This window comes from Peromyscus californicus, unplaced genomic scaffold (assembly GCF_007827085.1).
Source record: "Peromyscus californicus insignis strain IS unplaced genomic scaffold, ASM782708v3 Scaffold_2__1_contigs__length_46816999, whole genome shotgun sequence".
NCBI lineage: Eukaryota > Metazoa > Chordata > Mammalia > Rodentia > Cricetidae > Peromyscus > Peromyscus californicus.
The window spans coordinates 8,909,170-8,934,557 of record NW_026294540.1 but is presented as its reverse complement, the minus strand read 5'-3'; the positions used below and the strand labels follow the sequence as shown (position 1 = coordinate 8,934,557).

At 46.2% G+C, this 25,388-nt stretch overlaps 1 protein-coding gene across 4 annotated transcripts in view; it reads right to left on the bottom strand.

Moving 5' to 3' along the window:
* Nucleotides 1-18,493, bottom strand: part of Med13l (mediator complex subunit 13L) — a 223,574-nt gene extending 205,081 nt beyond the window's left edge. For all 4 annotated transcript variants that reach the window (XM_052755188.1, XM_052755190.1, XM_052755189.1 and 1 more), the window contains exon 1: nt 18,337-18,493. In XM_052755188.1, the coding sequence (XP_052611148.1) occupies nt 18,337-18,408 (72 nt within the window). In that variant the 5' untranslated portion in view covers nt 18,409-18,493. The remainder of the gene's footprint in view (nt 1-18,336) is intronic.
* Between the last annotated feature and the right edge of the window lie 6,895 nt (nt 18,494-25,388).

Sequence of the window (25,388 nt, the reverse complement as noted above, 5' to 3'; positions counted from 1 at the left end):
TCAGGACTTACAGGGAGAGGTGTTAAGAAGAGTAAAGAGAAGGAATGACATGGAAAGTCAGAAAAAGACCAAAAAGAAAGGCAGCCAAATAAAAAGCTGGCTCTTTCAAAAGATTCATAAACCAGATAAATCTTCTCTAACCAGTGTGGTTCTCATATGCTGTGGTCACAGGGGTCACCTAAGACCATCAGAAAACACAGATCTTTACATTATGATTCATAACAGCAGCAAAATTAGGTCACCAGCATGAGGAAGTGTCTTAAAGGGTGGCAGCGCTAGGAAGGTTGAGGACCACTGCTGTAGATGAGACAGATCCTGGGCACAGAAAGACAAGCTCCTGGACGGGGGGAGGCGCATCACTGCACAACTCAAACACTGCAAAGCGGGGCTGACCACAGATAATCTTCATGTCAATAAAGGCAGCCAGTCAAGTGAACAAGACTCTTGAAAAAAATTATCACACATACACACAGGAAAAGCCCAGAATTCATAATTTCAAACTTTCCCAGGGGCCAAAGAGAGGGCACAGGAGAAGGCGCTTGCTGCCAGCCATGGCAACCAGAGTTCAATCCCTGGACAAATCTGGGAGAAGGCAAGAATGACTTCCACAATTTGTCCTCCAACTGCTGCACATGCGCCATGGTACACACATGGGTCTTCTCCACGCACAAACTCATAAATCGATATTTACAAATTAACAATAAACTTTCCCATTTAAAAAAAAGTATGGCAGACAAACTCAGAAAACAGCCAGGTGTGATAGCGCACACCTTTAATCCCAGAATTTGGGAGGCAGAGGCAGGTGGATCTCTAAGTTGGGGACCAGCCGGGGTCTACAATATAGTGAGACCCTGTCTCAAAAATAAAGGACGAAAGAAGGTTCTACACAAATCGTAAGACTAATAATCCTGTGGCCCTGGGCCACACAAAGACATCATAAGAAATCTGCATGCCAATATCCTTCATGGGCATGAATACAAAAAGCATTAAGACACTAGCAAATCAAAGCTAACACAAAAAGCAATGGTAATCAATATACCATGAACTTAGGTTTATCTGGGAATTAAAGTCCACCAACAGAACTCAGTCTAAAACTATCTCAACAGACGTGCTGATTAAATAAAATCCTATATTGAGGCTAGATGGCAAGATGGTCAGGGCTATATAGAAAGACATGTCTTTTAAAAAAAAGTGTGTATGTGTGTATGCATTACACATACACACACACACACACACACACACACACACACACACACACACACACACACACAAAGGCAAACTACACAGAACAGACAAAATAATTTCCACTTCACAGTAGCAATGAAATGGAATCAGTCAGCTGTCCAACAAAAGATGAACATCCTTTAATCTTAGCACTTGGGAGGCAGAGGTAGGCAGATCTCTGTGAGTTCGAGGCCAGCCTGGTCTACAGAGCGAGATCCAGGACAGCCACCAAAATAACACAGAGAAATCCTGCTCCCGGGAGGGAAAAAAAAAAGACTGTACACCTCTAAGGTGCCTGTGAGCCTAACCACAGGTCAGCACTGGCTTCCCCTGTAACCTCAGCACTTGGGAAGAAAACAGGAGGACCACAAGCTTGGGGCCAGCCTGGGATATATATAGTAAAGTTATATTTCAATTTTTTTTTTAATTCATCATTAGGTGTTTTCATTTTTTCCTTTGAGACAAGGTCTCCCTATGTACAGGGGTGTTGAGAGGAGACCACATATAGCAACAATGTTTTTGTTTGTTTGTTTGATTGTTTGATTTATTAAACTTAGCTCAAAGAGAATTCTATGACACACGAGGACTAAGCTTGCAGTGTGGCTCCCCAGTGCGGACTCATCCAGAGTACATCCGTTCCTTTTCCTGAGAGCAGACACGGTCCTCCACACTGCTCAGGGTAACAATGCACACTCAAGCATCCTCGCTCAGAAGTTTTCCACAGGGACTACCTTGACACAGAGCCACCATGAGGAGCAGAGTCTGAATGGTCGTGTTGGACCTTATACAACAGGTGACAGTCAAAGGACAAATGTCTGCCCCCAAGTGTCCTGCTCATGTCCAGGCTGTCAGGTGTCTTTAAATGAGCACGTGAGTGTGCTGCTGGAGTAAGTCACTTCTGATGTGAGGAGCTGAGTGACAGGCTCTTCACTGTAAAAACTAAAAGACTGCTGGTGAGGTGTGTCCAGATGATACAGTTACATAGGTTTTCACCTTCCTCCCCATGACTCAAAACAATTAGCTATCCTAATTTTCCCCCTTCTAGATGATTCCGTTCAGAATAAAGTCTAAGAGAAAAAGACGATTACCTATCTGTATGAATCAACCTCAAGCTGCATTATTACTCCATTAATCTCTGAAATCTCTGAAACTTTTTTTAAAATGTAAACTGTATTATCACCCCATTAATCTCAGGCAAATCTATACGCCCCAGTGATTCCTACCCTCGTACTTGCCGGAACGATGTGGTCTCCACTGCTGAATTTTAAGGGCTCAAAAAAGACAGGCAGCAGTAAAGACCTGACTAGCTAGCAAGTGTGTCCCAGAAGTCCTGGCAGGCCTGCGACGGGAGACAGGCTTCACAAAGCTCCGGCACTTGAGGTTCTTGCCTAGGCTCTCCCCTCGCTCAGGGGAGTGGGGTGAGCGAACTGTGCAGGCTGGCAAGCAGCTGCCGCAGCAGGCCATGACTGCTCCTGTTCAGAAGCACTCAAGCTGGGGAAATGCGCGGCATGGGAGGGTAGCCTTGGAATAGAGTCCCACCTAGTGCAGGTCAGAGGCTCAGGGAAGAAAGGGGCCTGTGCAGAGATTAAACACTTTCTACAGAAATATTACAAGATGTCCAGAATCTCACTGGAAATCAAAAAAACAAAACTTAAAATATTGAACTACATTTGCTCAAGGAAGCGAAACATGAATTGAGCAATTTCCAGGATAGTTATGATAAAAAAATGGGAATTATGCATTGTCTGCAGAAATGTAAACTGATACATGTTCTTGAAGAGCTCGTGGTTGTGTCTATCAAAATCTACTGTTGAACTATTATTGCAGAAAAAAATGAAAGTGTCTTAATGCTCCTCATAATTGCTGGTTAAGCACACAACAGTACATCATCTTAGAAGAAAGGATGTTATTGTTAAACAAAACAACAGAAAAGGAAAAGGTGCGTCTAAATTTACACTCCCCCACACACACACAGTGGAAAAGCATGTTACAGGAAGAAGTGACAGTCATCCTCCCCCATCTCTAATTTTTAAAGCTACAATCACCCGTCGTCAGGAGAGCGCACAGAAACTGGCACAGACCGATTCACAGCTGCATCTCTGTGCAGGAGGAGAACACAGCATGAGTACCTACCAACATGTGGAACACACCTAAGCCTCAGGGGCAGAGTCACTCTGAGGGGAGCAGGAAGAGAGCATCAGGGCAGGGCTGGGGGTGCTCATACTGAAAATGAGCAGCTCGCTACATGTTCCAATTCATGTGTGACTTCGATGTGCGATTTTAGAAATCTAGTAAGACAATCTGACTGCGTGAGCAGGAGTGCACACACATATACGAGAACTTGGTGTGGGGGGCGGGGGGATAATACAAATTAAACTCCTGGTTGGTGTCTTCCTCAGGGAGAAGAGGGTCTTTATGAGTTTATGTTAGCCATTTCCGTATTGCTTGAATCTGAGAGTAATTAAGTAATATTTTATTTAATTTATAAAAGAAATTACTTTTCCATTAAAATTATAATTAGGAAAATTGTAAGCACATGGAAGATGTTGGTGAATACAGCTGAATAAAGGCTGCTGTGTGCACCGTGGCTGGAGTGCAGAGGAACGCACCCTTGATGAGAACACAGCGCTGGGGAGGTCTCAGCTAATGGACTGAGTCAGGCGCACGTCATCTTCAGAGTTTCAGTTTCCTGGAAGGTTTAGTTGGTGAAAATATTGTGTATTCCATTCGTACTGCCTCGCTTGGAGAGAAACATGACAACTTCAGGAGAGCCAACTCTTGCTTCCAGGTGCCCACCTGGGAAGGCTGAATGAGTTCACAGCCAGTCGACAAGGGCTAGTCCGTGCTGTGCCAGGAAGTGCACCGAGACAAGTGGAGAGGCCCCACCACCCACAGGCTCCATCAGGAGCTCTGTAGTAGGCCTGCACACCTCAGTGCTGACTGGGATGAGGAGCTGCCGAGTCACAGCACAGTAGTGCACAGAAGGCTCCTGAGCACAAGGAGGCCAGGTGTGCGCCGAAAAAGGAAGAAGGAAGGGGCTGGCAGGCAAGCGGGGAAGGAAGGAGGGAGCAGAGGAGGAGGAAGAGAAATTTCCAAATACATGAGGCAAAACTGGCATGGCCAAATGACACTCCAAGTAACTACCCCAAACCTGTACAATCAGAAAGGTACGTGCTAAATAACTACGGCAGCGCAGACTAGGATGGTAGGAGTGAAGACGTCAAGGGATCAGAACGAGGACTAGGTGCCCATATATATAAACTGCGTAGTCTTTACCAACATGCACTTCTCCGTCTACTGGGACCCAAAGCAACCCTCTACTACGGCGTGAGAGAATGCAGGACAGTCTATGTCACCTTCCTGCCAAACCACACGGCCCTAAAGTTCACTGGGAGCCAGTACAGACAAAGCTGGTAAGAAACATCCCACAGCCGCTGCACACAGGAAGGACGGACCTGATTTGCCCAGCTTAGCCCTGCTCCCAGAAGAGGACTAGGTGCCCCAGGCTGAGAGAGCCCATTGCTGGAAGCACACCTACCCCTACTTCCTCTCTTCCTGTCAGGGCTTCTCTGTGCCCATTTCTGATAAGTGAATTTCCTAAGTTCTTCCTCTGCCAGAACAGTCTGACTCACGCCTCCACACCCCACCACCACCCCCCTCCTGCCCAAGGCCCTACGTACCCACCAGCCATCCAGCATTCTCCTTCCCCCACCTTCCTCCCATCTCTTCTCTCGCCTCCTAAGTCTTACTGTTCTGGGAATAGGCAGCTGGTAAGCACTGATGTTCCACACACTCACTCTCCCGAGCTGAGGGTTCTTTCAGTTCTGGGAGGCTTGGGAAGGCAGGGCTGGTAAGCGCTTCCTACACCTGTGTTCAAAGCAGCAGTCCCAGAACCCGGGATGCTGCCAAGCGAGCCTCCTCCATTTGCATGCACAGGAATGCAAATGGCATGAAACCGCAATCTGTTCACCACTTGACCCCCAGGAAATTGCTCACCTCACCCTGTCACTTCTACCTCCAAAATATTACTTCAATCCATTCCCTTCTCTTCATTCCTGCTGGTCCTGCATTTTCCTGTGCCTAGAATCCTCTTAAGAGCCGTCCCTGGGTTGGGGGTCCAGTTCAGTAAGAGGGTGCCTGCATAGCATGTGTGAGGTCCTAGGTTTAATGTGCACCACCACCACCACAAAAAAAAAAAAAAAAAAAAAAAAAAAAGCCTTTCCCCTCATCTTTTATTTCACCTTTATTACAACCTGTATGAGCTTTCTCTTTAAAACACAAGTCTGGCCACATTGTTGTTGTGTCTCTAAAACTGTTCAGACTGCCTCCTGAAACACAGAATGTACTTAACTCCTTCCTGGGATCCAACCTTCATCTCTTAGTCCTGTCTGCCATCAAGTCAAAAGCAGGCATTAAATAAAATAAATTATTTCCAATGAGGCCTAGAAATGCTGCTTTATAGCCAACTAGTATACTATTTATACATGTGTGTAGCTGACAAATTCATTCATCAAAACCATACAATATTATCATCGAGATCAAACATTTACAAACAGCTAGATAAAGCTGCATCACAGAACACTAACACTCGACTGGGCTGTTTAAAATATTTCTATGCTCTGTGCCAATATTAAAATCTAAGGCATCTTTAAAAATAGATGTTAACATTTACCATTCCATTCCTCACAACTTTCTGGAGATTGTCAAGTCAGCTCTTTTGGATCTTAACAGTGCCGCACACCTACCTTGTAAGAAAGTTTGACAGCATAATTCAGTTACTTTAGCATATAGACACCTGTCTTAGTCCCACTCACTTTCCACATGGACTGTAACTGGAGTTTATCACATAAACTACCAACACAAGCCATTTATCTTAATAACTTCATTAAAAAATCTCCCGAATACAAGTAAACACTTCTACTTCAAATCATATTTATAAAATTTACTAAAAAAAAGTCTGTTTGTTAGCTTTCACAGCCCATAGCATGGATGCTCACAAGTATCTACAATGTAACTAAATGTTAAAGGATTCATTCTACAGACAGACTCAAAAATAGTACCATCTGTCAGGGTGGCAAAGCCCAGATTCTCCACCAGAGCACCAATACCAACAAATTATACTTTGAACATATATCTCAAGTAATTTATACACAATGAACTGAGTCTCTCCCCACCACCACCACCGCCGTGTGTGTGTGTGTGTGTGTGTGTGTGTGTGTGTGTGTGTGTGTGTGTGTGTGTGTAAGCGCATGTGAGTGTATGCATACCTCTAGATCAGAGGATAATTTTGGGGTCCAGGAGCTGGAACTCAGATCCTGAGGTGTGTGCAGCAAGTGTCCTGAGATCTGTGCCATCCCAAAGGCCATAAGCGGAGGCCTGGGAACCCGATGATGCTCAATCTGTGTAGACGGGTCTACTCTATAGAAACTAGCACACCTTGTTTTGAGTGCCTTAGGCGTCAGCTAAGACCCTGCAGTTTTGAATGGTAGGATGAACACATTGCTTAGCTCTGTGCTCTAGCATAAATTCTAAATGATAAACTGCTCCGGTGTTACATGAATTTGATTTTTTAAGTGCTGCCACAGGCTGGCAAGATGGCTCCGGGGGCAAAGTCACTTACTGGCAAGTCTGGCAGCCGAGTTCAGTCCCCAAAAGCATGGCAGAAGGACAGACTGACTCCCAGTTCTAATGTTCACACACTCACACATGCAGGCACACATACAAAATAGATAAACACGTTTTTTTATTTTAAAGTACCCAATTTAGTTTAGGGTAATTATTATATAACTAAACTTCCTTAAAGTGTCAATTATTCTAGGATTAAATCACATTTTTATAGGACTTTAATTCCATGTTTTAATATGAAAAGCACTTTCAAAGGGAGAACTACACACACAACCATCTACATCACCTAAAACTGAGAAAATGTTCAAATTGGGGGGATGGAGGATTATGTTGTTTTGTTTTGTTTTGAACAGGGTCTCACCATGCCACTCTGGCTGACCTGGAACTCACAGAAATCCATTGTGAATCTGCCTCCCAGTGGTAAGATTAAAGCCATGCAACACCATGCAAAGGACATCTTTATTTCTGAGGTCTTTTATTATCCCGGTGCGTCCTCTGCAAACACTTGCACTCACTATCCAGGCCAACCACCGCCCACCTCCACTAACACAAAGGTCACTGTACCACTTACTCAGGGTTTGAGAGGACAAAACATCCAGCAGGCCTGGAATGCATTCATTTTGTGTATGTGCATGCATATCCACACGCCTCCACACATGCACAAGCACACCCCCACACACATGGAGACCTGAGGACAGCCCTCAGTATGTTGGAGCCCATCCACTCTCCGTCCCACCAGTCTGAGGCAGGAATTCCTCACTACTAACGCCCACAGCTGCATGCCAATGCCAAATCCAAGCTCCTCCTGGGGGTTGTACTCAAGCCCAAATCACTTATTAAAAGGAAATTTTAAAGAAAGTACTTGTTAAGCTGGGTGTAATGATACACACCTTTCATCCTAGCATTTGGGAGGCAGAGGCAGGCAGATCTCTGTGAGTTCCAAGCCAACCTGGTCTACACATGAGTTCTACAACAGCCACAGCCACAGTGAGACCCTGTCTCAAAAACAAATAAACAAACAAATAATAATAAAATAACAAGCCGGGCGGTGGTGGTGCACACCTTTAATCCCAACACTTGGGAGGCAGAGACATGTGGATCTCTGTGAGTTCGAGGCCAGCCTGGGCTACAGAGTTACAGGAAAGGCAAAAACCTACACAGAGAAACCCTGTCTTGAAAAACCAAAAATAAATAAATAAATAATAACAACAAAAAATGAAAGAGATTGTTGCTGTGGACCACTGTAACATAGAAATGCCCAAGTTTTAGCTATGATTTCATAAATTATTTGGGGGTCAGTGAGATGGCTCAGTGAGTACTTGCTGCCAAGCTAGGTCCTCAGTCCAGTCTCCAGGACCTGAAAGGTGGGAGAGAACTGCTGTTCACAAGTTGTCCTGTGTCTTCCACACACCTGTGGCTACCATCCCCACTTCTACACACACACACACACACACACACACACACACACACACACACACACACACATAAATGTAATTTTAAAAGGCAGAAATTTTAAGATTTTGTTTGTTCAAAATAAAAATAAAAGACCGTCCTCTAACTCCTTGGGCTCAGGGCACACTCACGCTGCAGTGAGGCGGCCCTGCCTCCCCCACACTTACTCCTCTCTTATGGTCTCCCATCCTTATCTCTAAGAGGCCCCTTCCCAGCCACACCAGCAGGATTTTGCCAACCCACCGATTACATCTCCACCTTTCCTGCCTCTGGTGCTCCTAATCTACAAAAGCAAACCTGCCTTTGGGGAGCTTGCTCTTCCTATTCCCTCGTGAGACTCAGGCTGGCTCAGGGCCGTCCATCCATCCCCTTGGCCCATGAGGACACAGACTCCACCCTCACTGTCACTAACCACTAAGCGGCCTGACAGCAAGCCTTGCCTGCCATTCAAGATCCATGGCAGCCCTTAAAAACTGTGATTGCCCTCTTTGTTTACTTTCACATCAGAGAAAACAAACTTCACTGTCTACCTAAAGCACACACACTCAAGACTTAAATCCACCCACAGCAGTAGGGTCACTCCATGAGAAGTAATCATGAGCCAGAAACTACCGTGTGAAAAGTGCAGAATCTGAAGGAGGGCGGTTCAGAAGGCTCAAGAACTCTGATTTGTCTCTGGAAGGGAGCAGTCCTAGAAAGGCTTTTAGACACACACAGCCCATGTTATACCACTTAACACACTTGCTTTTCCTCAGTTCATTTCTCTTAATAGTTCCTATATTGTCTTGGATTATCTCCCATTCTCATTTCGTGTCCCATCTGCTCATTTAAGATTTCACGTCTGTCCAGTTTCTGAAATATTTGTCACTTTAGTCATTAGCACTTTGCACAATGCAGCTCTGTTTCCTTAAAGTTCAGAGCTGGATTATTTTAGAAAGCTGAAGATTATTTTAACATCGCCGTTTCTTAATCTAAACTGGCCTGCCCACACTTCAAATTTTCCACCTAATGAAAATTCCACCTCAGTAAGTTTCGGTGCTTTGTTTTAAAAGGAAGCCAAGAGGCAGAGCCATAAACTAGAGCGTTCTACATGCCACCTCAGCAAAGTCTCCCAGCAAACTCAAGAGCTGTGAACTGCGCCCCACAGTCCGCCTTCCTCACTCCCCAGGAGCCCCAGCCTACGCTCTGCCCCTCCCAAGGCCAGTTTAAAGCTCCCTCTGGTCTTCCAGCTTCAAGGCATCACACAGGCCATGCAGCTCCCTCCGGGCCTGACATACAGCATCTCTGAAATTAAATCGTACATGTAGGTCTTTTCCCCACGCGTCAGACCCTTAGCCCTTTGGTAAGTGCAAGCTAGATTTTAATCATTTCTGATGTACATTATTCCTAAATGAATTATACATATTCTAAATTTCTCAAACACGGCATACAAAAAATTAACATTTCTAAATATTAGTTTATTGGCTATCCCATCCAATCTCACCCCCAAATCCCTTTCATCTCCTTGGGTCTCAGAAGTCCTCATTTACCACATAAAACAGCAAGCAAAAAGCCTGTCTTTCAGACGGTGTAAGGACAGAGGAGCTTAGGTAAAGAAACAAAATCTTTTCTCCTGATAACATCACAGAACCTGCCAATGTTCTCAACATGTTAATGAGAGGGTGCCAGCAGGGAGAGCCGCACGGAGGGGGAGGGTGCAGAACTTCTGTTCTTTCTGTGGCACCCATGGCCTCTCCATACACTTCAAGCATCCTCCGACAATCCTCTCCTGGACCTAGGGCAGGGCAGGCCCACCACTTCGGACACACACTCCCACTGCCCGAGGCAGAGGAGGCCCAGACGACAGGCTAAGGGAAACTGCTGCTGGCACTCCCATTGTGGGATCAGTCCCAAGAGAACGCTAGGAAAGGCAGTGAGTGTTCTCTACTGCGCAGCATTAAGTGCAGCACAAGGCAGCAGCAGCAGCAGGCAGCAGCAGAACTGCAACAGCCCCTGGCAGGGAGGGCTTTTTGTGAAAATAAACCTCCAGTGAGGCCTACCTAACAGTGTAGACTAAGGCGCACACCTGCATAGCAATTTCAAGTTCTACAGTAAAGCTGACGGCACCCTTCACAGGCAGCGGGACTACAGATCTGTGAGGTCCTTCCTTCAGTGCTAACGGAAGGCTCTGAGACGGACGCACGCACGGTTCAAGGAAAATCAGAAACCAGGCAGCCCTTAACTCCTCTCTCTACAGAACAGCAAAGGGACAACTGGCCTGTCAGGCTACTGTGCGTGGTGTGTAGAAGAACAATGTATTTATCAGGTATTGTTTCTGACCTTCTCAGAGACCAATCTCAAAATGGTAACAGACTTGCTAGTAAGGTCAAAGGGCACTCCGGAGCTGCCAAGGGAGTAACCATCAACTACAAGTAAGACCAGGGTTCAATTCCTAGTCTCACCAGTTACAGCTCAGAGCAGAATCTTCCTGCACTTTAAATTCGTTCACAGGGAAGTTACATATGAAAAGAAAAGCCACTGGGGGGCGGGAGGAGGAAAGAGAGGGGAATCTGTGGTTGGTATGTAAAATGAATAGAAAATGTCTTAATAATAAAAAAGAAAAAGAAAAGAAGAGCCACGTGCAAAGCTGGATTTCAAAGCCAGCCCTCCTCTCGGTAACAGCTCACTTGTGAGGAAGGACTCAAGAACAGCACGGGCAGGAGCCAGTCAACCTGCTCCTCACCAACAGTCAAGACAGGCTTGTCCTCAGCCTCCCACTAGGGCCAGGTTGTGTGCTTGAGACCTCCAGGGCACGTCTGAAATCCCAGCACTCAGGCAGAGGCTAGAGAAGCTCTTTGAGTCTCACAGTGAGTTCCAGGCAGCCAGGGAACTGTTTATTAAAACAACGAGATGTACTCAAGACGATTTTTTTCACATACCTTGCTTTCTGTATTTCCACTAAGTTCACAGATTGTGCCCAACCTATTTGCCTAATTACTAGAAAAAAAATGAAATTTGGTTCAAGCGCCTGTTCCAGTTCACTGCCCATTTTACTGGGCTCATGAAAAGTGACCATGTAATGAAAGGCACAACCTGTAGAGCGAAAGCAAAGGACTCTGGGGTCAAGGCCCAGACTTAATTCCCAAAGGGTCACAAAACTCCAGGTCAGCAAGCTTAGACAATCCAGGATATCGTCAACCATAGTGCATTCAGTCTAACAAAATTCAGAAAACAGAACAATCATCCACTAAGTTACTTCATATTTTTTGTTTTTGGTTTTTTGTTATTACTGGTGGTGGTGGTGGTGGCGGTAGTGATGTGTGAACGCGCGTGCACACACGCACACACCCACACACACACTTGTGCTTGAGACAGAGTCTCTCTATGCATCCTGAAACTCTCTATATAGACCAGGCTGACCTCAAGCTCACAGAGATCTGCTTACCTTTCCCTTCTGAATGGTCAAATTAAAGGCATATGGTACCAGGCAAGCTCCAGCCAGTGTAGCCCTGTCTCAAATAATCATCTTCATAAAGTTTAATAAGCTGTTAGAGTGTCGTTTTTTAAACTTTCCAACAGTATTATGAAAATCTTGTTCATAATTATCTACTTTATTTGAAACAAATGTTTTCCTCACTTTTAATTTTAAGATCAAATGTCAAATGTCCAATTAATGCAGTGATTTTATATAAATTAAGAATAAATTATAGCCAAAAGAATCTAACAAAGATTTGCATTACATTTATGTGGATGTATGATCGTTATGTGCCTGTGTGTGTGTGTGTGTGTGTGTGTGTGTGTGTGTGTGTGTGTGTGTACATGTACTCTGTGTCAGAGTACTTACAAGGGCTGGTTTTTTCCTTCCCACTGTGAGAGTTCTGGATGTGGAACTTGGGTCAAGTACCTTTGCCAGGGCCTCTAATTACCCTGAGTTTGCAGCCAGCCTGGGATCTCTGGTGAGTTCCAGGCTAGCCTGGGATACAAAATGAAACCCTGTCTCAAAAATAACGAGAGAGAGAGAGAGAGAGAGAGAGAGAGAGAGAGAGAGAGAGAGAGAGAGAGAGAGAGAGAGAGGAGGAGGGAGGAGTGGAGGAAGGAAGGACAAGGAGAGAGAATATGAATGTATGAATGAATGAATGATCTCAAAGTTCCTCATCCAGCAAGTTAAAGCTACAATTTAAGCTATACAAAATAATGCCAAAGTGAAACTTCCATATAATAAGCAGGAAGTTCCTTTAACAGGAATGGAATTTCACTACCTTGAAAAAGGTACAAAATGTAGAAAGCTGTATGCTTTACTGTGAAGTAATACAAATACAGCTTGAAGACCATCCTACCACAATTCCCCCAGAATGAGAAAATAAACATCCACAGACACCAGTAAAGGAAACGGACTCTCCCAACTCTCCTCTGGAAAGAAAGCAGTCATCTTAGGGTTTTTAGAAAGACTAGAACCCAAATGGAGTCTAAAGGACACTTCATAAGGAGACTTGTCCAACAAACATCACCAATACATCACACAGAGAGGCAGGGCTCCCTAGAGATGGATGGCCACCACAGCAGCTGGGAAGGGGTGGTCTCCTCTCCTACTGCCTTACATACAGTAACATAAAATGAAACAGACTACAGCATTTTAAGAAAATTTCACAACTATTTTCAATCAACTAAAGCAAAGCTAGAAAACTATGTTGATGTACACATGCCTATACTAAAAAAATGGGCAAGCATGCATATTTCACTCATGCAAATGAGTCTGAAGTTACAATTCCTCATTTATGTTAATATTTACCAAGATTAATGGAATATCACCTCCCCTATGTAATGAAGTAAATTCTCAACAGAACAAAGCTAACACCTTCAAAGCTTTCAAATAAACACTAGAGGCATATAGCAGAAAAGGGAACTATCTGGACCTGATCAGAAGGATGAGTTCCATCAGCAGGGAAAGTCAGACATTCCAAGAACACTTACAAATATTGAGTCTCTAATTCTAAAACTCTAAGGCCTAAGAGGCAAATGTGTGCTGATGTTTCATATTTTCTTGTTTTTGGGGAGGAGGGGGAAGCTACTCCCATAGGCTATCTAATTTACGATATCTAATTAACTCTCTTTGCAATGCACTGAATGTTATTTCTTTGCAACAACAAAATTATTTTAAAATGACCAAACAGAGATTCTGGTCTATCAGGCATATCCACATGCAGTGAGTCTTAAAGGACACTAACAGCAATGTAGGAGAGTCTGCTCTCTGTGGTTCTAATAAATGATTATAAAGCACAGTTCACCAGTCACACCTACTATCCAATCACATCCTATTCTCATAAACTTTACCTAATCTCTCTCACTGGCTAGCTCCTGTGAAATAAACATATCATCCTCTTTCACAGGAATGCAAATCAGTACTTGTACTAGCTTAAATAACATTATCTTCTCTTGAAAAATAAGTCAAAGCTTCAAAAATATCTAGTCTACCTCTGAATCAAACTTTGATAGCTGAATTAACTATTCATAAAAAACATTCAGATAATCTACGGCATCTCTGTGCACACTGAGACAGAGTTTCATCTCAATTCTGTCTTTATTCATCTCACAGTATAGAACTCTGAAAGTGTTTGATGAATACAATTAACTCACAATTAACTAAGCTAAATTAGCTAGTGAACAAAAAAAGATCAATTTTCCACACTAATTAATATAAGCCACAACTTTAAGTCGATGATATTTAGAGAAATGCCTTGAGAGACTTTGTTTCAATATAAATCATCTAACATATTCATGACAAAATGACCAGACAGGCCAAAGAAATGACAAGGTACAAAAGCACCTGCAAACGCTCAACCAACACTTCCTGTCTTGAACACAACCCTGCCCGCTCTCTTCACAAAGAGAGGAAAGGGCCCAGCCTTCTTTCCCAATGAGCATGTCAAAGCCTTTGGCACATACAGATCTCAGGTACATTATTTCTCTTTAAATTATGAACTCATCACACGTACAAATGGCTCTTTAAAACGGTCCAGTAAACTGCTACACTATGCCTTAAATTGCTGTCTATTATGTACTTAAAAATATTTACTAGCAATTGGAGGTTAATATGGCAACCATTACCGGGTAGCAATTATTGCCATTAAAAAAATATAAATACTATAACACCATGTGCCACTAACAACAAATGCTAAACAGAAAACACATTGGCATATTATAAATATTTTCATTAAAGAAAAGGAAGCATCATGAAAAAAAATGCTTTAAATGTATGTTTATTTTAAATATTAAAACTGCAAACTGGGGTGAAAAAAACAACAACTGTGTGCAGTATTGGGGCACTCTGAAACAGTAAAAATCTCCCTTTTTCCTCACTTCCATCTGACAGTCCTCCCTACTTATTTTCTAAGTTTTCAACATCTCAGATTTTTAACATTTACAACTACCTTCCTTGTCTTGAGGGGAAAATAATTCTCATAAGACAAAAGGAAATTAGGTCTACAACAATTTACCCTAAAATCTTCAAATACAAAATGAATGGTCCTCAGTAGGAAGTGAAGTACTAATGTGTGTACATGCGTTTTAATTCAGTGCGAATTTGACACCATTACCCAATTATCTATAGTCAGGGAGGTTTTAAGCAAATCAAACATGAATGTGGAACAAACATCTAAGAATTTGAAATAGCTCCCTCAAGTCCCAGTACCCAGCATACTTAAGTCTAGCCTAAAGGACACAAAGTCACTTTCTCCACATTATCTCAAAAGAAAAAACAAAAAGATACACTGGGCATCTGGAAGTTATAATGTGTCTTCCCTCAAAGGTGAGTTCACAGCCACAGGGCACACTGTTACATTCTCCAAAAAAGGAAGATTTAAACACTTAACTACATTAGAGGTGAGTGAATAAACCAAGAGTCACCCCAAAACTTGATGGACAGAAGGAGAAAACAGTTTGTGTCACAAAGGCACAGCGAGGCATGAACTTACTGCCGTGGCTACAAACCTCACAGTCGGAGAGGAAGAAAGAGCAGTGACCCGCATCATACACATCCAATGCTTTTCACAGGTTAGGAAACCAGGTAGAAATGGGAAAGAGAGTGTAGGAAAGAGGACCCGGGCAGTATCAGGAAACAAACCCAGTAAAAGACTAGAAACAAAAATCCTAAGGTGCCTGATTGCTCAACCAACTTTTGCTAAGCCACGCTGATGACCTCAGGATAACAGAAAGTGGTGGGTCACTGTTTCCACACGGCTCTACTTGAGCTTACACTTCCATCTACGATAACCTGAACGTGCGGGTACACTTTCTAGAAGTAATAACTCTTCTCTGCTCACAAACAAAACTGCAGGCCAAAACGTCAAAAAGTACAAAATGCTAAGTACCTACTTCTTCGGATATAATATATGACTTTGAAAAGGTGATGTTGCATCCCCTTTGGAATCAACTATGTTCTTTAGGCAATGTATTCTTAATATGATAGGGTCAGGAAAAGTTCTCATTTTGGAATCAGAAAAAAGGACGGTTTGCAGTTTGATTTTTTTTTTTTTCAATAAATTTTAGGGCTGGAGAGATGACCCAGGGGTTAAAAGCACTGGCTGCTCTTCCAGAGGACCTGGGTTCAATTCCCAGCACCCACATGGCAGCTTACATCGGTCTGTAATTCCAATTCCAAAGGATCTGACACCCTCGCACAGACATATATGTAGGCAAAACACCAATGCACATAAAGTAAGAATAAATAAGTCATTTTGAATAAACAGCATTTATCCATCTCCAGGTACCAGGAAACATAAACATTCTACATTTTTAAACCAATCTAAGCATCTCTGCATTTCAAAGGGGTTACCCAAAAAGTTAATTGTAGTTTAAATTATATTGAAAAGTCAACTCTTTGTTTTAAAGATGTTTAGGGGAGAAACACCCAGAATGCATCCTTAGGCCGGTAAAAATCACAGTCCAGAATCTTCAACAAAGAATTTCAAACATCTCATCTCTACACTATCACCCCCTTGAAGCTCACAGAGATAAGGAATGACCCCACAGCTCGACCATGCACCAACAGCCTTTCATGTGCCCACACAATTCATTGTGAATAAATTAGCCACATGCACACAAGCCATTACTAGTCAGCATGATGTATGGTAATTTGGGAGCTCTCCCGAACTAAAATGGGTTGACTTGGTTATTTTAATTACCTGTAAATATGTCAATGTGGTCACCCAGACGCCAAACAAAACCATTTTAAATACCCCCTAATCAATACATTTGCTGATCTATGAAGGTCCCTGAATCTAATACTAAATGACAGACAAGAGAGGTGGGGGTGTGGGGGGAAAGTAGTTTTATCCTCACATCAAAAGGTCAAGGGTGAATTACCACAGTAGTGAAGGGAAGAACCCCAACTTCCAACTTAACCTCAAGACTTGGCTTCTAGATAAAATTCAGGGCGAGAGGAAATCAGCCTGCTGTTACATGCGTGGAAGCAGGAGCACTATGTCACTAGGTCTTTGTAGGCCAAAATCAGGCTTGATTTCTTTATCTGTACGAAAATAAAATGACACTTCCAAAGTTGGCAAGAATTCCTATTTCTCCACTAGTCTCCAAGGGGAGAAAAAAGCATCTATGCCACCCATAATTAAATGTAACTAATTACAATTTCAACACTAAATTATTTATCCAGTGTAAACAAGGACTGAGAGGAAATAAAGCTCCGATCTACAGCAGGGGTTCCAGCAAATAATTTGCAATAAATGCACGCTCTCCAAAAGGCAGCGTTCCCCAACAACCCCCCCCAAAAAAAAATATTGGACACACAATTCTAAATAAGTTTAGTTTTTAAGGCCAAATTAAATAAGCCGTTCAACCAATTTTCCAATTATATTCTACGCTTGAAACATAATTGCCTTACATCTGTTTACAAATCTTTGCTCAATATTTAAACAAATTCGTACTCTCCCGGGCACATAGCTCCACATACAGTAACTCAGGCACAAAGCGCGTATTTAAAGACCACGCACTCCCATTATCAGTCTAAGCGCCAGGTTTAACAACGCGAATGTTTTCAGAGCTAGGTAATACGACCCAATAAAAAGCAAAGATGGCATTTACCACCAAATGTCACTGCCACCCGCCAGGAAAGAGTTGCTGGAGCCCTATACATTTTTAATTTCGATGAATCGAGCCGCCGTCGCCGGGTGCCAGGCTTCCAGGAGAACAATTGACACCCTAAATGCTTCGAGATTAAGGCAGGCGTTGCACTTCCAAAGCAAAAGTTGTCAATTATCAGAGAGACGAGAGCGGGAGAGAGGAGAGGCGAAGGAAGATAAAAGCGATGTTATCAAACCGCCCAGCTTGTTGCTCGTGTGTGTGTGTGTGTGTGTGTGTGTGTGTGTGTGTGTGTGTGTGTGTGTGTGTGAGAGTGTATGTTCCTTGTTAAGGCAGAGAAAACAGTTTTTAAAGGCAGCGGAGGAGAGCCGAGAAGCAGCAGCTTCCTCCACCTTCCGTGGGCTCGGAGCAATAGCTCTCCCGCTCTCCGGCGTAGTAAGCCCCGAGAGGCGGGCGGCTGTCCGTGTTTACAACCGTGCGAGCTTCCGCCGCCAGAGTCCTTTCCCTGACATAATCGCCCTTCCATCAACTGTTTTCGGGCGAAATCGCAGGTGTCATTGTGGAATTTAAAAGAAAGAAAGAAAGAAAGAAAAGAAAAGAAAGAAAATTGAGACGCGGGAGAGCGGCCGATCCGATCGGGAGAGAGGACGAGCCTGCAGATCGCCGGCGCCGGCGGCGGCACAAGGCAGAATTCTAAGCCTTCCACATTTCGGGAAGGAGGAAAGAAAAAAAAAAAAAAAAAAGAGGGGGAAGGGGAGGGGAAGGGGGGTGTGATTGCCACGGAGGTGGGCGCTCCGAAGCGCGCCCCGGCGTCCGCAGCGCCCCGACTTCCACACGCACGTCCACGCCGGGCGCCGCGCTCGCCGACGCCGCCAGGGCTCCGGGAGGAGAAAGTTGCGCGGCGGGGGGAGGTCGCGCCCCCCACCCCGGGCCGGGCCCCCCCCCCCCCCGCGCCCCGCCACTCACCAGCGAGAAGAGGTTGGAGTGACAATCCTCCAGGCTCGCCCCGTTCGCCACCCAGTTCGCCGCGGCGGTCATGGTCCTCCGCGAGCCCGGCCGCCAGAGCGGGGCATGTCGGAGCGGGCCGGGCCGGGCGGCGGCTCGCGGGCACCGGGGCGCGAGGCCCGCGCGGGAGGCCCGAGGGCGGCGGCGGCGGTGGTGGCGGCGGCGGGTGGCGGCCGGGGGGGGGGGGGGGGGGCGCGGCGCGGCAACGCCGCCCGCCTCTGCTGTCGCGCAGGGCCGCCGCCTCCGCCTCCGCCTCGCCGCCTCGTCGGCCGCCTTGTTTATCTCTCCAGCCGGCGGGCGACTCGCCCTCGGCCGCGCCGGCGCGTGAGGCACGCGAGCCCCGCAGCCGCCCCCCGAGCCGCCGCCGCCTCCGCCGCCGCCGCCGCCGCCGCCGCCGCCGCGCGAGCCCGCGAAGGGGGGGGTGCGGACGAAGCCAGCGGGCGACCCCGGCAGCCGAGCGCCGTCCCCTCCTTCCTCTTCCTCCCCACCCCCCCCTCCTCCCCAGTCGGCCGCGCTTCTCCTCCCTCCCCGGGCTCGCTCGCTCTGACAGCAATGGCGGCCGCCGACCGCGGCTCGGCCCGCCATTGGCTGCGGCGCGTCACGTGACGGGCGCCGGCCGCGCGGGGGGCGGGGGAGGGGCCGCGGCGGCCCTGGCGGCCCTGGCGGCGGCGGCGGCGGCGGCTCGCGGGAGGCGCTGCTGAGCCGATCGCGGCCTTCCTCCGAGCGGGGACGGAGCGAGGGAGGGAGAGAAAGAGGTGCGGGCCGCCGTGGGACGGCGGGGCTTGCGTGGACGCCCCGCCCTGGGCGCTGGGCGAGCGTCGGTCGCGGGCCGAGGAGGCCGCGGCTTGCAGGCTTGGCCTCCGAGCCCTGGTAGCTTAGCTGCCCGGGCCTGGGGCGCGGCATGGGCCGGGCGAGCCTGTCCGACCGTGCTGAGGAGTGTCCTCGAAACCTCACGCCCACCGGCCGCTGCGAACCGGGCGGAGGAGTGGGGCTCGGAGACACAAAAGACAGCGAGGCGCTTGCCCGAGGTCGCGGGATTCGAACCCGGGCACCGCGAAGCCAGGGCTTGGTTCGCTTGCCTACCGAGCGCTGAGCTCCTAAAGCACACATGCTACTGGAGCCCTTGGCGCCCACTCTGCGAGCGGGCAGGCATTCCTTGCATAAACGTCCCCAGCGCTCTTGCTGTGTGCCACATTCACACTGCGCTGTATGGGGAGCAGGCCCTTCCTCCAGCTCTAAGCGTTCAATAACCAGCATTCCTTCTTCAGAGTAATGGGAGAAGTGCTGATACTGGACACTTATCTTCCAACCCTCCAGTTTTCAGACCCAAAATATAGGGAGGGAGGAAAGTTGGCTTCATAAGAGGTAGAATGAGCGGGACGTGGTGGTGTGCACCTATAAGCCCAGCACTCAGGGACAGAGGCAAGCAGATCTCTGCCAGGTCCAGGCCAGCCAGGGCTACACACTGTCTCAAAGAAACAAAGGAAAGGTAAAATGCAGGAGAGACAGGTGGGAATGTAAAACGGGGGGACACAAAACTGACATAGCAATGAAGCTTGGAAACTATCACAAACCTTAAACCCCAAAACGAAGGCGGTTCATACACATATGTTACTTCACAGGATCCTCAGAACTGCCTTAAGTGAGCTGGCTCAGAGGGGTGCAGTGATGTCCCCAAGGTCTCAATTACCCAGGGGCTCAACGCCATGAGTATCTGAATTCAGAAGGCTCTGAAAAGGATGCCAGAGACTGGCTTTGCTATACCGAGCTGTGACCCTGCTCAGCAAAGTTTAACTCTGTCTCTCATTTCCTAATCTGTCCAAAGCAAATCCTAATTGCTGACCTGCTGACCTCGAGCCAAGGTCACGAAATTCCCGTTATGATGCTATCGAGGGAAGTGGGGGGCGAGCCAGACACCAGCCATGTATGCGGTGTTGCTGAAATCTCAGCAGGGACATCCAGAGTCGGTGTGCACATGTTTGTCACACAGACTGAAGCCTACTAGCTGGTCATAGAAGGGAAGGAAAAAGAAGGGAGGTGATGGGGTACAGTCCTGGAGCAAAACCAAACAGAAACATGAACCAAAAAAAACGCATGGACAGTTTACAGATTTAAAAAAAAAAAAAGAAAATGTTCAGCGGTGGAAGGCACGCCTTTAATCCCGGCCAGCACTTGGGAAGCAGAAGCAGAGTGAGCTCTGTGAGTTCAAGGCCAGCCTGGTCTACAGAGTGAGTTCCAGGACAGCCAGGGCTACACAGAGAAAAAAAAGAAAAAAAAGCTCAGTTTCAGCTTCATTTGCTGCAGGACTGGATATTTGAATCACACTCAATTCATACTGAAAGCCTACAGAGGACAGTCATGGAGTTTGGACAGGGTAATTAACATGAAGGTGGAGATCGGTGCCCTCAGAAGAGACCCAGGAAAACTTGTTTCTTCTCTCTGCCATAGGAAGATGGTACCAGGAAGGGAACCACAACTGGACTGAAATGGATCAGTACCTTCAGCTTAGGCTTCCAAAACGGTATAAAATAAATTTCGGTTCTTTAAGGCATTCAGCCTACAGAAACGTAGTGCAAACAGCTCAAACTCAGGTATCCCAGAAGAAAACCAGAAATGAAAACCATATGTACTGGCAGTGTTCTCAGGTTTTACACACATAGCAGGAAGCAGAGCCCTCGAGTATGAAGAGCGGGAATATAAAGTAGCGTAGTGGCTTTGGATGTCCAGGCGAGAATTATCCAGAGGAGCTAGAGAGATAGCTCACTGGTTAAGAGCACTTGCTCCTCTCGAAGAGGACCCAGGTTCAGTTCTCAGCACCCATAACCATCTGAAATCCAGGTCCGGGGGTTCCAACCCCCTCTTCTGCCCTCCACAGGCACCAGACACATACACGTTCATGTATATATATATATATATATGTGTGTGTGTGTGTTCATATATATGAACATATATTTCCCTGTATACATCCATCAGGGAATAACTAACAAAATAATTTAATTCCGTGCAGCCATCAAAAATAATGAGTCGGTGCTATGTGTTCTAAAGAGAATGACCAGACGTGAGGATTAACTGAGATGGTCCTAGGAGGTTACCATGACACTACCAGTAACATCAGCCACCTCTAGGAAGGAGATATATATATATATATACATATATATTTTGCCTCCACATATATATATGCGTGTGTGTGTGTAGAGGCAAAACACACACACAAAATAAATTTGGAAGAATTTTTAATAAATAATTGTTGTGGGATGTCGTTCTGTATGCTGTGATTGCTCTGATTGGTTGATAAATAAAATGCTGATTGGCCAGTAGCCAGGCAGGAAGTACAGGCAGGATAAGCAGACAAGGAGAATTCTGGGAAGAGGAAGGCTGAGTCAGGAGTCGCCAGCCAGACACAAGAGAAGGCAAGATGTGAAGGCAGAACTGAGAAAAGGTACCCAAGCCACGTGGCTAAACATAAATAAGAATTATGGGTTAATTCAAGTGTAAGAACTAGTCAGTAATAAGTCTGAGCTAATGGCCAAGCAGTTATAATTAATATAAGCCTCTGTGTGTTTACTTGGGGGATGCAAGTGGGTGAGATTTGTCCTGACTATCGGCCAGCCAGGACACAGAAAAACTTCCAACTACAAATAATAAAAGAATTATGGGCATTTACACGCATGCACTCTTTGACCCAGGACCCTCCTTTGAGCAGTCCCGACTTGTACACAGGTGTATAAAGGCCTGGAATGTAAGCATTATGAGCTGCTGTGTTGCCTGTAGGGCAGAAACTAGAAGCAACCCCGCGTACATCCATCAGGGAAAACTAACAAAATAATTTAATTCTGTGCAGCCATTAAAAATAATGAGTTGGTGCTATGTGTTCTCAAAGAGAACGACCCAACGTGTGGATTAACTGAGATGGTCCCTAGGAGGTTACCATGACATTACCAGTAACATCAGCCACCTCTAGGGAGGGGAGCCAGAGGACTGGGGGGTGGGGTAGAGAGAGAAATTACTTTTCACTTTATCATTTTGTTTCCTTTTTCCTTCTTTTAAAATACAAAATGCGGCCGGGCGGTGGTGGCGCACGCCTTTAATCCCAGCACTCGGGAGGCAGAGGCAGGCGGATCTCTGTGAGTTCGAGGCCAGCCTGGTCTACAGAGCGAGATCCAGGAGAGGCGCAAAGCTATACAGAGAAACCCTGTCTTGAAAAACCAAAAAAATAAAAAATAAAATAAAATAAAATACAAAATGCATGTATCACCGATCCATTCCATAAGTAACAAACAACAAAAGTCAATCTATAAATAAAATTGAAGACAACGCAATCAAAGTCACCATGAACGTAAATTAAAAAGCAAAATAAAGCTGAGCACAGTGGAACCCCACTACCACCAACACACACACACACACACACACACACACACACACACACACACACACACAGAGGAGGGAGCTGAAGTGGAAGGTTCATGAGTTTGGGGTCAGCCTGGGCTATACTGGAAGACTTTATCTCAAAAATATGAGGGAGAAGAATAAAGAACAGAGAGAGAAAAGAAGAGTGGGAGGAGGAGGGGAAATAAAAACAAGACCAAGCCGGGTGGTGGTGGCGCTCACCTTTAATCCCAGCGCTCGGGAGGCAGAGGCAGGAGGATCTCTGTGAGTTCGAGTCCAGCCTGGTCTATAAAGTGAGTTCCAGGACAGCCAGGGCTACACAGAGAAACTCCGTCTCAAGAAAAAAAAAAAAAAAAAAAAAAAAAAAAAAAACAAAAAACGAGCAGGCCAAACTCAAAGAGATTTTCTTGTCTGTCAAATCTGAGGCCCCAGAGAGGAAGGGAAAGCATTCAGACCTCTGCCAGTGCGTGTCCTGGCAACAGGTGTTCAGAATGAGAGCCGGGAGGAAGTGGGCACTGGTCTTCACTGCACCGTGGAGCAGACAGGCACTCAAGCTCTGGGAGCCTCAGTTTCCTCCCGTGTGCACACAGCAGCCGGGGTAGCCTTCAGGTCAGCCCTACCTGGGAACTCCGTGGCCTCTCTGTACAGCTGAGGCTAGTGATAACAATCCTCCACGTTCTTACTCAAGAGGGAAAGCGCGGGGAGCTGACGGCAAAGCTCTGGAGATAAGATAAACACAAAGCAAAACACAAGTCAGCCACAGGCTCCTAGGAGGTAGCAGGGAGCCGGGCTGGGACTTGGCTCGGGTTCCTTAGGTGCTGGCAACTCGTCTGCACCCGGTGACTTTGTTTCCCCAAGTACAAGTCGCTGCCCAGACAGGAAATAAAAGTCCCACTGTGTGCAGAGACCTCCGGGTCTCATTCTGAGGAGGCCAGAGGCCAGATCAGTTCCCTTTCACAGTTACCAAATGTAGTGACAGAGAAAGTGGAAACAAAAACAGGACCAGAGGAGGAAGCGACTGTTAGAAAGACAAAAGAGAAGGAAGCTGTTGGTGGGGGGCGCCGCCATCTGCGAGCCCCTGGGGACCTGGGCCCCAATCCTCAGCTCTGCCCACGCCCTAGCTGTTCAGCCCTGTGCAGGTCACTTAACCCCTGTGACCCACCTTTCTTCCCAAGCATTCCACGTCCCAGAGTGCTAACTCCAGGGAAAGCGCTTCAAACAGTGCGGGGGGGGGGGGGGGGGGGGGGGGGGGGTGCAGAGGCAGTAATCAATAAATTACAATCACCAGCCACTTGTCCCTACTCAGACAAGAGAAGGTGTCACCCAGTCACATCATTTGGAGATGGTTAGTTTTTTGTTTTGTCTTTCTTTACTGTGCCTTTGTTAGATTACTTGGCAAATTATAGAGGCGCAGAACGCCAACTCCGGTGAGTCTTGCTGTAGAAATGTATACTCCAGGCTAGAGAGACGGTGCAATGGGTAAAGTGTCTGCTGTGTAAGCCCAGGGACCCCAGTTAGGAGCCACTGCACCTCCAGAAGAGTGAGGTATGGTAGTACCCATCTGTAGCCTATATGCTTAGGGGTAGAGGGTAGAGGGGTAGCCCCAGAGCATGCTGGCCAGCCAGGTTAGCCCATTAGAAGGTTTAGGTTCTATGAGAAAATCTATCTCCAAAAATAAAAAAAAAAACAAAAACCCCAAAACATATAGAGAATAGCAGGAAAGGACGCAGCACACTGTCTGGCCTCTACAAGCATATGCCTAGGTGTGCATGCATGCCCACAAGCACACATGCACAAAAACAAACACACACACACCCTACACACACTGAAAGTAAATTCTGAAAGCATACTCCTGGACTGGAGAGATGGCTCAGCAGTTAAGAGCACTTGTCACACTGGCAGAGGACCCCAGGCCAGTTCCCAGCACCCACATAGAGGCTCACAATTGCCTGTGACTCAACAACAGGGGATCTGACGCCCTCTTCTGGTCTCCAGGGGCAACTGCACTCACATGTGCATATACCCACACACATACACATAATTTAAAAAAATAAGAAAAACAAGCCTTTTAAAAAGCAAACTCAGCCGGGCGGTGGTGACGCACGCCTTTAATCCCAGCACTCGGGAGGCAGAGGCAGGCGATCTCTGTGAGTTCGAGGCCAGCCTGGTCTACAAAGTGAGTTCCAGGAAAGGCGCAAAACTACAGAGAAACCCTGTCTCGAAAAACAAAAACAAAAAATAAATAAATAAAAAGTAAAAAGCAAACTCACCACTCCCCAGAAAGGGAATGCCAACCTTTGTACCCCAAGGGCTCACTCCCTGCTAAGAATCTGGACTCCCTTCCTTTCATACTTAGACCAACCAGCCTAACCTCAAGATACATTTCTTTTTCTAAGGTTTAGAGTTTTGTTTTCTGTTTTATTTTTACTTTTTGTGAAAATGAGATCATGGCACATATACTACTTTGCAATCAGTTTTTCCTCCCACTTCATCATTTATCACAAACACACTTCCAGGCCTATATATCTGCATCTAACTCACTGTTTTGTTAGTTATGTGATGTCTCATAGAATACCTGGGCCGTAATTTATCCAATTATTCCCCTACTCCTGAACACTCAGTGAGGT